The sequence below is a fragment of the Apteryx mantelli genome, chromosome 2 (assembly GCF_036417845.1).
Source record: "Apteryx mantelli isolate bAptMan1 chromosome 2, bAptMan1.hap1, whole genome shotgun sequence".
In the NCBI taxonomy this organism is placed as follows: domain Eukaryota; kingdom Metazoa; phylum Chordata; class Aves; order Apterygiformes; family Apterygidae; genus Apteryx; species Apteryx mantelli.
Genome location: NC_089979.1, coordinates 57,797,139 through 57,812,011, shown reverse-complemented (window position 1 = coordinate 57,812,011; position 14,873 = coordinate 57,797,139). Strand labels below are relative to the sequence as shown.

Below are 14,873 nucleotides of genomic sequence, written 5' to 3'. Positions count from 1 at the left end.
AATTTTTTATGCTAATGTAAGATTCAAAAGCTACAACTTTAAGCTGGTTCCCTTAATTAAACAAAATTTTAAAGCATTCTAAACAGGTCTAAATTGATGCGTTTTTTAGGGAGACTTATGAGCTTCACGAATGGTCAGTATAATACTATTGTTTACCATGTGGATGTGAGGTCCCCTGCATATGTATTTCAGCTGTTTTTAGAAATAGTTATCAGGGAAATCTCCATATCACCTTTGATAAAACAGCACAGCAGAATTGCATCCAGCAGTGGATTTTATGTATAGTACCATATTCACTAACTGAAATGAGCTACATTGTTAATGAAATGTTACTGGATAAACTATTCTATAACAGATCAGTGGTCTAAAAGCAGATGATTTGATAAAACAGAATTTAAACTTATTTTGGTTTTGACCAGTAATTTAAATGGAGGCATTCAGCTCATTTATGTCTGTATATTGAATTGAGCTGGGAATATGTCTATTCATTGAGTCCTGAATGAGTGACTACAACAGGAATAAATCTGGTGGCAGAAGGTCATAGTTTGAAATATACTGGGAAAACTTTATTTCTTTTACAAGTAAAATCCCATTTTCCTTGTGAGAGACCACAAGGTGTGAAACAAAGTATGTTCAGGGCAGATGGCCAAGTGCCATTTCGCTTTTCAGTTGTTCAGAAGAAATTGGATTTCCTCTGATGTCTAAAATGTATGTTTAGGGAAAAGCAACTTCCCCTTTTCCTCAGAATTCAGTTTAGTGGGCTTCTAGCTGCCACTAGAATACAGTTTAAGTACCCATTACAATATTAAAAAGAATCTTGAAGTGTAAACATGAAATTTTTGGCACACAGTATATTGTGCAACCTAAGTAACAACAAATTATAAAACAAGCTACGATGTAGAGAAATGGTAACCTGCAATATGGATACTCAAGAGAGGATTTATAGCATGTGATTTGGGAAGCTGCTACTTTCTGCTGTTTTGCTGAGCTGCATCCAACTTCTGAATACTTGCGTTTTATAAAATAAGGCTTATCCCACTTTTGTGCATGAATAGTAAATGCTTCTCTGCCCTCCCCACTTTCTTTCTCTTTACCCACTTCCTTGTATTTTCCAGCTTTGTCATAGTGAACAGCATAGCCATGGAGAGTGACGGCTGTGCTATCTGCCGTACTTCAGAGGCAGAGCTTGTGGCTCTTTCTCACAAACTGAATTGCTCCCAGCAGGTAAGAGTTTATTAAAGATCTGATTATAGCCAGCAGCTCGGCTGCTGCAATGGAATTGTTGGTGCTGCGGCAACAGTCAGGATACAACTAAGATTCATGACTGAAAAAAATCTGCTTCCTATTCATATTGTAACTTGTTAGCAAAACTCTCTTTCTCTTCATTTTTCCTTTAACATTTTTACTTCACTGTTCACTGTGTTATTTTGCGGTAATGGTGCTAACTCTGTTGTTAGTGCTGCCAGCTAACCTTGCACAGACTGCCATTTCTCCCAGTCCAAGGAATGGCAGGAAAAGTTCTGTAACCCTCTGCCTTTGACATAAGATGTGTAATAATCCTTGCATTTATATTTATGCAATTGTTCTTCTCTATGTCCTTCAAACTAGCCTATTCGTGTAGTTTTTTGATTTTACTAGAGTCTTGTCTTGACAGCTTAATAAGGTTTTAATCTTAGTTTTTTTTTCTTCTTTTTTCATCAAATCCAATTGCCTCTCATATTTCATCCCTGTTCCCTTTTTTCATAGGCAGACTGAAACCAAGGTAGGCAGCATGATTTACTGAGCGGGCAGTCAATCAGGAAACCATCTCCCAGTGAAAACATCGCCAGACTGTAACTGCTCTCTCTCTCTCAGGGTGTCCTAAATCTCTTTTTCCTTGTTTGTGCAGTGAAATTCTGCTATTGCTTTCTGCATTCAGAAAGAGTGCAGCTCTATCTACACCATCCCCCTTTCACTCATGGCAGAGGATCTTAAAAGAGCTTACACAGTGGACTGTATTTAAACACTGTATTCTGTGCTGATACTGCTTTTCTCAAAAACAAATGACCCCCTCCCTAGTTATAGTTTAATTCCCTTCCCCACCCCTCCTGTACACATAGGTGAAGATAATTTGTATGGACTGATTTTATTCACAGAAACCGAATCATTCCAACAAAAGGTGCAGTGATGTGGAAAAGCTTCCAGCTTCTGAACCAATCCTTTTACAGGTGTGTTGGAGATGGGGTGAGGCAAGATGTTGACATGTTTTTGGTGTATTTAGTAACTTTCTGCAAAGGCTGGATTGTTAACAACTGATCCTTGCTGTGGATTTCTCCCAGCATTACCCTCTCTATCGGAAAAGTGATGCTGAATGCAGTGGAGAAGATGCTGCCCCTCCAGAGGAGAAGAACATCCCATTTAAAGAAAAGTATGATGTACTATCTCAAGAGGCATCACAAAAGGTTTGATTAATTTAGCAACCTTAGTATCTTGGGGTGTGTGTGTGTGTGTGTGTGTGTGTGTGTGTGTGTGTGTGTTTAAATATCTATAGCTGAAAGAAATAATGCTGGAAAGGACAAATGCTCCCTGAGACAAGCTGACCACAGCTGCTCCTGCTTTAACGAGGCCTTTGCGAGACTGCTTGTTAAAGCTGCTTCCTTAAGGATCACCGTGGCCATGGCCTTGATTCTGCGGCACGTGTACAGGTGGTAAGTCCAGGTGCTCTCAAGTCTGCTGCAGTGTCATTATCTCTAATTTAGCATCTTGTACTTTATATAATGTGTACATTTGGACAAATCTGGTAGAAAGTCACTATTCTCCAACACTCTGAAAGTATTGCTTTTGCTGAATTAATTACCACAAGAAAATGCAAAGTTGAAATATTCCCAGTAAATCTAATGGGCAGTATTTGTTTCCTGCTGTGGAAATGTGTTCACTCAAGACTGACAGTACAGAATTCCCCCTTAGACAAGAAACAGCATTGCTTTATTAAAAACAAGATTTTTCCATTTGTGATGCCAACAACATGGTATTGGCTTTGTTGTTCTAATCTGTATGGCCAAAAAAAAAAATCCAGTATTTGGGATGAGGGCCAAATGAGTGTGATTAATATTACAACGGCAACAAGTGTTTTACTGGAAAACAGTAGTTTATACAAAACACTTTGTAAGAATATTAGCACTCCCTTCCATTTTTTATTCTGTCAGAAGAAAAAATTTGGTGTTAAGCTGAATTTATTTTTAGTTATAACTTAACTTCTGGCTTTGCCATTTTGTATTCTAGCTGATATGGTGGTTTCATCCCCGTTTGATTCTCAGTGGACATACGCATAGTGCTTGTGAAGTGCTGCATGCAGGGAAAATTCCAGAAATCAGTGTCCCATCATTCAGCTGGAGGAATAGAAACAATCCTAATTTCATCATGGTAAGTTTTAATTTTTTTATTTTTGTCAGATAACTTTCATAAATAAATCAACATGGCAGTCAGCTATATTTTAAAACTGATTCTACCTGTAAAAACAAAAAATAAAAATAAAAAAATTGCCTACCCACCCAACCCACTCAGTACACTGCATCCACTTTATAAAGTACATCTGTGGGAGCCACATGTTCTGTGTGGTACAAAGCAATGCTGTTAAAGATCTAATTAGTATATGGGTACAACCATCCAACATTTTCTTATAAAGAGGGTGCATTGTAAACTATTGACTTGTAAAAATAATCAGTATTGTGCACTGAACAGTAGAAAGACTAGTTTTGCTCGGTTGATTTACCAACTATGAAAACAAGACCATATCCACCTCAACTTCTGCATGGTGATCATGGTTTTCAAACTCGTGCATTAACCACTTCACACAGTGAAAACGTTTGTCACATGCCAATAGTTTGCCTCCTCATTTCCAATTCACATTTTATGCAGTGTGTTGGTTATGTTCTCACAGGTAGTTCCAGTGCTTTGTATATCCTTAGAGGTAAATCAATTAGTTCCCCAGTTCAAAAATAAAACAGAACTCTTAAAAACTTGGAGAAAGAAGCAAAACCTGCAATCCTGTTTACAGAGTAATTTGTGACTTGGGGCAAAAATCTTTAATGTATTTTACTGCTGTTGGGTGTAGGCTGTTTATTACACAGGCAACCCCAAAATTTTAAATTCATTTTATCCAACTGTAAATATTTCTTCTTAAAAGTAGTTCTGTTTATTCCGTATTCCTGAGAGTAGCTGCCTTCAAACTACATATGCTCTCTGCACATGCCAGACAGTGCATCTTCACTGCAAAACAGGTTGGCTAATTACAGTTGCGTTGTCTTCACTACCATTTTATATCAGCCTCAGTCTTTTGTAAACTTTAATTTGAATTGCAAATTCAAACCAAAACCAAATTAAGGTCTTTTATGTTACTGTTTCAACTCATGTTAATAATTTGGATTAGCCAACACGGTTTTTCAGCATGGACTGGGTAAAAGGAGGGCTTGGAGAAAAGGAAGGGGCACATTCACAAAACCTAACTTCAGCCTAGCAAGGCTCCTTCCAGGTTGATTTACAGCAGCTAAAGTTAGGCTTCTCTTGAAGGCAGATCAGATGAGGAGCCCAGCTCTCTATTGACTCTAGATGGAACAGAGGGAAGATTGGCCTCTGGGCTAACGTTAGCCTGGTGAATATTCCAGTTAGTGCCCAGCACCACAAGGTACAGACTGACTCGCCAGCCCCCTGGAGAAGGCACTGGTACTAGGAAACTGGCCCCAACCCTTGCCACCCAGTACAATTAAAAAAATCAGAGATCTGACAGCCATGGTGTTACATCTGATTTAGAACCACTGTAACAGCAAAGTGACAGTCTTCATTTCTTTTCCAGGGTAGCATAACACCAACTGACTTCTCCCTCCGAAAATGCTTCCTTCCGTACGAGAGCAGAGTCTTTACTATATACTGTGCAGCAGGTGCTCTGCTTGTAATCCTGATACTAGCTCATTTTCAGCTTCTCACTCCACCGTTTTATTTTGCTCAGCGTTTAATCAGTAAGCATAAAGCAGTATGAAGAGCCAGACATCTGCATTCAGTCACTGAAATGCCAAAGCTGAGAACAGTCAAACATCAGGCTATATTCATGCCAGCAAATGACCTAATTTGATTGCTAGTCTGAAGGCAGGTTGCATTTACACATACCATAGAAGTCCTATACAGCTGATATGACTACTACAGGATAAATAACTGAAATGAATGTTTCATGCTGTACAAAAATACTGTATTCTACAATCAAATGAGTCCTTTTCCTGCTATAATTTTTGTATCAAATATGTATATTAAAAGTTTAACTGTACATTATGTAAATCCTATAGCCTCATCACTTATCTGCACTAGTGTCTTACCCTGGTGGAGGCTCAGTCTTGCAAACTGGAAACATTTCTCCGTTTTATTGCTGCATGGCCCTTCTAATGTCATACTTCTGTTTGTTAGGGTCAGGCAGAAGCTAGATGCATCAGCACTGAGATGCAGATTTTCTTAATCTTTTTAGAACGTCATATGTAAGGGACTGTAGTTTGGGACAAGAAATCTTCCAGTTCCTGACATATTAAATTGTTAGCTGAGAACAATTTGCAGTTATTGTCTACCAGACAACAACAGGAAGAAGCCTCGTGGATCCAGTTTGCTGAAACACACTTGAAACCTGCTTAAAAAAAAAAAAATTAGGGTGACACCTCAAGCTGCTATTTTTAAAAAGATGTGCTATGATGAGCTTAAAAAAAGAGGGCCCTATTGCATCCCAGAGATCTGTGTGGTGAGGGGCCCTCCAGTTGCCGATCTTCTTCAAGAAGGAAGGTCAAATACAGCTGCAGTAACATCATCCTATGCCTTGGCCCTCAGCCTACAGCGAAGGGCTAGGAAGGTGCGTTATTTTGGAATCCTGCAGGGTTGCCAAGTTTTGTTAACTTTATTGTAGAGTCACTTTTTGAACTTCACTAGCATTTAGGTGAGGAGGGTGGAGACTGCCAGCAGCGATGCAGCGCACCGCAGTGCTGGGCCACAGGGCTCCAACTGGGTGGCAGCAACTAGAACGTGAAGGTCTGAGCTCAGTGTGTTTCCTCGCTAAGTCTAAGGGAAGCTGTGACAAACCTACCTCTTCTCCCCACCTACCCAAGAAAAAAACAGACGGTCGATTCCACACCCAGGACAAATTTTCTTCTGACATTCCTGCAGAGGCTGGGGACTCTAATCTTAACTACTGGGCTAGGGGATAGTTTTTAAAGAAAAGACGACTATTTCATGATTCATTTGCGGGGGGGGTGGGGGGGGTGTTTACTTTTCTTGGCATGGGAAGTGAGAGAATCTTTGCATTTGGGAATTTCATTTATTACTAGCTTATTCCACCCAGCCTTTCACTTTCTGGGAAATATCTGATGACTGACTAATTGAAAATAGAAATATCAAAATACACACATTTCTGAGAAAAGGAAATGGTCATATTATAGTATCTAAAATGGGATTATTTATCATCACATAGAAACAAGTACTGAATTTGTAGTCTGAATTTAAAAGATGACTGATCAGGGTTTATAAATAACAACAATCCTTACAGTAAGAAGTAATCAAACCCACTGATTTATATGGCATTGTTGGGAATGTGTTAGATCTTAATCTCTCCCTAAATTTAAAATGAAGTGTGGAGATGTTCCAAAGTGTGGTAAAACATTCTATAAAGTAATGTAGTCTAACACTTCTCTAGGTTTCTGTTATTGCAACTGTAATTTTAGACATTTGTACAGGTTATCTTGGACACAGGAAAAGTATATAGTCACAGACATAAAACACCTATGTATAAAATATAAAGCAGTGTTATAGTTACTAAAAAGGACATGCCTTATTGCTACAGCAATTCTTGCTTTTTATATATTGTACTGTACCACAACTTGTTTTGAGAATGTCATTTGCATAAATTATTCAAGTTTGAGAAATATTCACACATTTTGATTCTACAATATTTAAAATAAAACAATTTTCTAATGTGTCTCTTTATTAAAAGAGAAATAAAAATGTCATCTTGTAATTCTCTTAGGCCAGACACAAGGGTTTATACACCTTTTTTTTCCCCTTCTTTCTTGCTATTTACTTGCACAATGAAAGCCGCTGTTGGTACAAAGATTGAAGAGCTCTATATAATGGTGCTTTACACATTCACAATCGGTCTGTGCAATTGTGAAGTTCTATGAATGACCAAAGAATTACCAAACATATTTTCTAAATATAAAGAAAAAAAGATCCTTGGTTCCCATTGAAACAACACCAGGTTGCAATTTGGACACTTGAATGAATTCCAATGTTTTAAAGCTGAGACTTCAAAAGAGAAAGGCATGTTTGCTGCAACATCCGGTGACTGTAATACCTTACTTGGAAAGGTAAGTGGTTAATTTGCATAATTTATAATTTTTATACTAAAGAGCATTTTTATATAAACCAGAAAAAACCCCCTAAACTCTACAGATAAAGTTCTTACCTTCAGTCACTGCTGCAGGTAAGGTTGACATCAAGCTGTACAGCGCAATCAAAAACATACTTACATCTTAGCTCATTTTACAGGTACAGCCATAATCAAGGCACAAAGATCTTCTACAAGTATTTTTCTTCAATAAAGTTGTACAAAATAATATTACATTTTACAGTCTGTACAATATAATAAACCAGCAGTAAAACAAAAAAATATATATAGGGAGAGGACTGTTGTCCAAGAATGATCTGAACTAAAAGGATCATTTGTGGACAGCACAAATAACGTAAGTGAGGGTGGTAAATTTTCTGCCTAGATGCAACAGGCTGAAAAGTAGCTGTAATTCAAATGCCTGAGGTGTGCAGAGACACTTAGCTCCAAAACCCCAGAAAAATTGCTTTGTCTTCACTATTCCTCTCATTATCTACTCTACTTCCTGTGCCAGTAACGGCTTAAAAGAGGAGGTCACTTTATCAGTTGACCTGCAACTCAGAAATGCTAAAAACTGTGACAGAGTAATAAATATTGTGGTGCTGCTACATTGTGTGTCTACTTCCTCAACAGTATTTAATAACCTGATACAAAGTGCATTAATCTTTTTCACCCATCAAGTACTCTTCAATGTCATGTTAAAAAGGAAACCCACACAGAGGGATAGGAATGACTTTAGTGTCATCCAGCTGACATACCAGTTTGAACTAACATTAACCTGCTGGGAAAAAATTAGCAGGTTATGTTCAGTTAAAAAACAAAACCTAAGGGAACAGAGGTAGCCAAAAGGCTTAGTGGAATGACGAAGAAGTGGCATGTCAAAATAAAGCACAAAAATAGTCCCAGAAAGCATGAAGGAAAAGAACCCAGACTTGCTTCAAATCAGCTTTAAGGATAAATAATTAAAGTAAACAAAGTGAAAAGACTGACATTTCTATAGTATATTCTTCCACCCTGTGTGGGGTAGTATCAAGAGAAAGAGTAAGGAGCAAAGAATTTAAAACCACAGGTTCCACGGTGATCCCCCTCACAAGAGTTCGTACTGGCGAAGATGCATTCGCTGAATGATGTCTCGACAGTCGTTGAACACTCTACGGATATTTTCTGTGTCCACTGCACATGTAAAGTGTGGGTAGCAATAATGTCTGCCGTCTCCACTCGCCGTACTTATCCTCTGTGGAAACAGGAAGACAAGACGGTAAGGAGGTGTTCCTCAGGGAGGGTCACCTACAGGTGGCTCACAAAGTGCCAAAAGACATGGGAAATTATGTGTGTGTGTGAGAACATGCTAATATTATACCTACGATTTTTATATATACATATATATATAAAATATATAAATACATATAATTATTTTTTATTCATATTGGATGTGGCAAAGTCCTTTCTCTCTCTCTCTCAAAAAGGACTTTGGTGGTGTCCAATATGAATCACAGATTTGAAACACAGTCAACAGAAGTTATGTATAATAGTACAGGGTCAGTATGTTAGTACTGTTTAATAGCTGCTTATGCTATTATCGTTTGTACATCACTATATGGCTAATTTGTCCTGTTGACAGCCAGCATTGCACTCTGTCAGGCACCTCTGCCAGGAACTATTTTCTCTTCTCTTTTTGGCGCCATCACGTGGCAAATCTTTGACCATTGGTTTTGTGTAAGCAACACTAAACTTTGAAAGCAAACATCCTAGTACTGAAGACACTAGTGGCAGAAAACAGCAACTAAATGCCCCTTCAAACTAAAGGCCCTAGAAGTTCCCTTTACTTAGGATACTTATCGGAGGCAAATGAAGACCTGAGCTCACTGCTGAGATCAGCTCATGGTGGAATTGCAAAGAAAGCAGCCGGCTTCCTGCAGAATACTGAAACATGCCCAAATCCAGTAAACAGCCGACCAGTCCGGATTTAATTTTTGCAAGGCTATTGCACAACTTTTGAGGTTCCTAACTTAAGCTCCAGAACAACTTCAACCATGGTTCTCTCATTAGGATTTCCCAGGATCTTAAAATACAATGTTAACATCACAGTTTTGTTCTATACTGCTTTAGGACCGACTGATACAAATCCATTCTAGATCATCCATCTTCAAGAACGTATATGAAAATTTACGAACTATGAAGGTCAGTTTTGGGGCTAATCATTTTTTTTAAATTTCTGCATTTTATTATAAATTATAATGGGCAAACAACAAAATACAATGTTTTCCCTTTCTGGCTACACTATATATTTTTAATACAGTTATTTATTTTACATGTGGGATTGACCTTTTAAATACCTCGTAAAGCTAAAGATATGCAAAACTACAGACAATTAGAAGCAATGATTTACATAATTAGATCAAAAAAATTGCAGATTTCTGCAGGCAACTTAGGTAACAGCAGATATTCAACACTAATTAAATACGGGGCTTTCAAATGTATACTAATAAGGAGTCTCTTCTTCCTAAACTACACTGAAAATCTAGTTCAAGGATTACCCTAATGAAAAATATAAATTTAATAACCCTACTCAATTGATGGATAAGTTGTTCAGACCATATTTGAAGCATCAAATACACTAAACATTAATAACAAAGATTGAACAAAAATATATTTTATGAGTTACTGCAATGGTGGCAAAATTCTGAAACTATTAACATGTAGCTTACATGTGTCTACATGCAGGATATGGACTTCCTGATCTCCCAGAAATGTTTGGGGAGATCATTGGCTTTTAAAGTCTAGGGGCAGTTAGACCCTTAGGAACCTATGGGCTGAGAAGACCATCATGTGCATGGAAATTAACAATGAATGACATGAATACAGAAACACGAAAAAGTCCAATACTGTTTCTATTTTTGATACAATAGCTGCTTTACAATATATATAGATATTTTTTTTCTGCAGACCTGTTCTGACCGAACATGGTAAAATGCCACTCAAAAGCAGCAAGGAGAGATCAGCTACTAAAAATCTTTTCTTTTTTTTTCCTTTGAAGAAAAAAATATTTTTGCCCCCCAAATTACAATTTTGTCTGCCACCCAACTCCCTGCTGCACTTTTTAGTGTCCCAGTAAAGTAACATCTGCTCTGTCACTGACTGCTCACTCGTGTTTATCACGCACAGCCACACTCTTATTCCCAGCCAAGTATCTGGCAGTCAGCTGGCCGTGATGGTCTGCAGAGACTTGGTTACATATAAAGTGTGTCAAAGGAGATATTTACACAGTTAGTTTTTTTTGTCCCTTGGCAGCTCTGTAGCTATCATGCTTTAGGACATATTCAGTATTTCCACCCCCACTCAAAACTCATTCTGAATAGTAGTATTTTACTTCTTAGCACCAATTCATGGGGGGAAAATATCCTCTGGGACAACAAAAAAGGAACATTTACTTTCCTAGAACACAAGAGGGAATTTTTAACATTGGAGTCGCTGTACTCCAGGGGTCAGGATGACAAGGAGTTTTCAGAAAGGAGCTAAACGTACTAATCAAGGAATCTCAGTCTCTGTATTCACACAACAGCTCCTTCAACTCCCAAGTTTCAGATTTTTTTTAAAAACCAGAATGAACGGGGGGTGCCACGCCACTGTTTTAACAGGAGTTAGCTATATACTGGAGATGTATTAAAATAAAACATCAGCAGCTGGAGAATCCTGTATACAAAACATCAAAATCGGGACAAGGAGTATTCTAAACAACGCGTGCATGAATACTGTGTTTATAAAGAGACTGGGAGGAAAAAGCATGTGCCTGTGCCAAAGGCACAAGGCTAAGAAGGAAGGAGAATTTCCTATAAAACAGGTTTCCTGGAAGAGGAGGCACCATCCCTAGCCTGGGCATGTGGTGTGAGCTGCCAAAGAAAGATCAGCACTGCTGAAGGTGCAGAGATGGATTGCTAGCCGAGGAGGGACGAGACCAGCAAAGGGTATTTCCCGCCAGGTCTCGCCCAATGCTTTCATTATTTAAAAATTAATGACCTAGATTTCATAGGTACTAAGTGAGCAAACCTTCTACTGAAGCCAGCAGATGGCCATGTCTAATGCTGAAATGAGGGACCAATGCATTTTGTCTTTCTAATACTTACATACTACTTTATAGCAATACTTGTTGGAAGTGTGTTTAGACTTCTTTGCTTTATATTTGGCTGGCCCACAAGAATAGCAGTATCTGCAGTCAGGGTTAGTGAAGGAGAGCTTTAAGAGACACAGCACGCTGGTGCTGAAAGAGCCGTGCTTTTCACAGGTATCCATGCCTTATGCAACAGCAGCTGGGACACTGCTGTGGTTGACTGGCTGCTGTGATAAAAATTGCAATAAAGATCGTAAAAGAGTAAAACCAGATTTCCCTGAATTATCTCCGAAAATGAACTGAGCAGGACAAGGAAAAAGTCATAAATAAAAAGAAAAGTATATGTCAGAGCCAAGACGGTCATAGGCAGAAAATAAACACAGTTTCTTCCTTTCACCTTGCAAAGGACGTCGGAGCCCTTCAAGGTCTGGCCCCACCGCCCCGGCGGCTGCCAAGGGCACCGGCAGCCCCAAGGGTGCTCTCTGTGCGCCTGCGAGGCACGCTCCCCCGTGCCTCCCTGCCCGCTTCGTAGATGGCCTCTTTACATAACACGAGTGAGTCATGACAGGTAAGGATCCTGTCCCCGAGATAACTAACGAAAATAGCCGGGGCGTTTCACTCTAGTTTCCCAGTAAATTGGTTTCTCACTGCCCCTCTTTCTAAACTGGACACAGTCAGGCTCATCTCCTCTGCGGCATTTCAGCATTACTGCACAAGAGATTTGGTCTGAAGTGTTCTGTCTTATGACTCTTACTTTAATACAGTGCAATCTAATGGTTTTCCTCATAATCCAGAAGGCTGAGGTGGCGAATGAAAATCCCCAAAGTGTGAACATGATTAATTGCTTCTTTCTTTGTTGTTGCACCAACAGCTGTAAATCCTAACAATGCTTTTAAATGCATAATGACTTTAAAATTCTTAATTCTAATGATTAAATTTGTTCTTTTGAACACCCCCATATGTTTTCTATAAGTAGGGCAGGATCTGAAGTGCTAAGCTTCAGTTCTGATCTCTGTTACTGCTTTGCACAGTTGGAATGACTCGATACAACTAAAAGTCACTAAGTTATTTTGGATTAAGCCCCCTGTTTCTGACAGCAGTGCTAGGCTGTGATTGTGTGACTGATAATTGTTCCTGTCTGTGATATGCAGATAACACTTCTTCACTTCCAGCTTCTGTGGGAAACTTAATCACAAAAAACAAGTATGACCAAACAAGTAAACTTTCTTACTAACTTCCCGGTAGCACCACACCAGTGCCAGGGTGAGACAAACCTCCTAACTGGTACAACGCAGTCATCCAAAACCTTATTTAAGGATAAAATCTGTTCATTGCCTCCTGCCAGCTGACTACTGCCAAAGCCTCTGGAGGACTGCAGGATAAAAAAAGAACTCTGTTTGCTTGAACTTGGACTGGACCGACATGCAAATTAAACATTCAAGGCAACTGTAGTAGTAGTAGTAGTAGTAGTAGTAGTAGTTATAGTAGTAGTAGTGCGGCACCTATCACAAGCAACGATAACCACAGAAAGTCTCATTAATGAGAAATGAAATTGGCCCACATCATTGCCTCCCTGTGCGCAGGGGTAAAGCTGTCTGCATCCACAACGTACTAGGAGTCAAGCACAGAGTCAGAAGACCATTTCTAGCTCTAGTACTTGCTTGCTGTGTGATACTTTGCAGGTCAGGTGACTTTATATAAAATAGGCATAAAAATGTATAATCACTGGAAAAGGTTCTGTGAGATGGGTGGTTGAAAAGAAGCAGGGGACTGCCAGACATCCTCTTCTCCTCCCAGATTTCTGCAAAATTCCATCAGTTTTCCCTAAATTAACTATGCTGTATGCCAGTATTTCCTATGACAAAATCATAAATAAGATCAAAATTACTCACTAAAAACTCATCCCGGATGAAGAACTTGGCTCTTGTGACTTTGGGGTCTTCTCCTGCATCCGGTGTTGCTGTTCAATTGAAAATAAATTACATCAGAAATATGAAAAAACCCACAATCATTTATTTTACTTAGTAAAATATTTACTAGGTAGGGAGTTGTCCTTCAATACAGGGAGTAGTCCTTTAAAATATTAGATATCCACAGCAGATTCATAATAGGCAATTCTAAAATGAAAGGGTACTGTAAAACCTGAAATAAACATCTAAATATTTAACATCTTTTAGGGACTCGAAAATAGCTGAAATTGTTGCAACAATGTCATTGGTCATATCAGAAAGAGGCTTGCTCACATCCATGTTTGTTCACATAGATACAAAATAAGTGGGAGTTAGGGTCCTACTTCTATATGAAAATATGACTAGAAAAAGCAGCTGAGCTGTTCAGGTTGCTCAGCACAACAGCATCTCTTGAATAAAACTTCTGCATGCAGGAATTTGGGTTTAAAAATGGTTAGTTAAGATTACACTTGAAAAAAATGATAACATTTTAGTATCTAAACTTACACATCCCGGGGTTCTTAGATTAAATTGCTGTTCAACTGGAGGCTCATTGGTCAGTTAATACTTCATCAGTGCATCAGCTGATGAAAGCTACCTCTATCTAGACCCTATAACAACTATATTTATTGCAAGTGCAAAAATCAAACAATAAAGTTTTCCCTCAGGGTGATTTCTACTTATGTAAAAGATCAGGCCAGATGCTTATAAACATAATATGATAATGGACAGAATTTATCAGAACAGGGAAACACATAATCTATTCTCATCTATAGCAGGAAGAGTAAACACAGAGTAGCAGCACAACCGGAAGCATCTTAGAGTTCAGTCCTGCTGTCCTCAAATAAAGTCAGCTGAAATTAAAGAATAAATGAGCAATTACAGATTAGAAGTAGAGAGCTGCTTCAGGTGTGGACATTGGCTCATTCTGGATATCTTTTGTGAAATCCCACTGAGAAACACAACAAGCAACTTCAACCTTACAACTTGCTTGCTATGAAAAATGAAGCGAATTTACTCCAGCTTTGTGTACATATGTGGCGCATGTTTGGGAAAGGGAGTGATGGTGGTGGAAGATTTATTCTGAAAGCCCGTAGCATTAACAAATCTGTGCCGGGCTAACTCAGACTTTAAGAAAGGAAAATTTATTTATCCTCTCCACTAGAAATTTAATAACGCACTCTTGAAATCCCAGAACCAAATGAAAGCTGAAATAGTTTATTAAACCTTCACTTCTATAACCTACACTGTTACTCATGGTAAGAGAAGAACAAAAGCCTTTTGCAACAGATCTCTAAAAGCTCTAAGCCAGGGACAAGGTCATTTGGCAAAAGCAGAGTCCAGTGGTCAGAAAGCACAGGTTTTATTCCTTTTGCTAGACACAGAACTGAGATATTGGGCAAGCAATGATCTCTCTGCACCTAAC

At 38.7% G+C, this 14,873-nt stretch overlaps 2 protein-coding genes across 3 annotated transcripts in view; one reads left to right on the top strand and one right to left on the bottom strand.

The window, feature by feature from the left end:
- MPPE1 (metallophosphoesterase 1) overlaps positions 1-5,296 on the top strand; it is a 33,213-nt gene extending 27,917 nt beyond the window's left edge. Inside the window, exons 6-10 of the mRNA XM_067290716.1 lie at positions 1,116-1,224; positions 2,136-2,207; positions 2,319-2,441; positions 3,262-3,402; positions 4,832-5,296. Of these exons, the coding sequence (XP_067146817.1) occupies positions 1,116-1,224; positions 2,136-2,207; positions 2,319-2,441; positions 3,262-3,402; positions 4,832-5,014 (628 nt within the window). The 3' untranslated portion in view covers positions 5,015-5,296. The remainder of the gene's footprint in view (positions 1-1,115; positions 1,225-2,135; positions 2,208-2,318; positions 2,442-3,261; positions 3,403-4,831) is intronic.
- A 1,784-nt stretch (positions 5,297-7,080) lies between these two features.
- The window catches only part of GNAL (G protein subunit alpha L), a 199,073-nt gene continuing 191,280 nt past the window's right edge, over positions 7,081-14,873 (bottom strand). For both annotated transcript variants that reach the window (XM_067290715.1, XM_013942608.2), the window contains exons 11-12: positions 13,391-13,458; positions 7,081-8,624 (exon numbers count right to left, since the gene is read on the bottom strand). In XM_067290715.1, the coding sequence (XP_067146816.1) occupies positions 8,478-8,624; positions 13,391-13,458 (215 nt within the window). In that variant the 3' untranslated portion in view covers positions 7,081-8,477. The remainder of the gene's footprint in view (positions 8,625-13,390; positions 13,459-14,873) is intronic.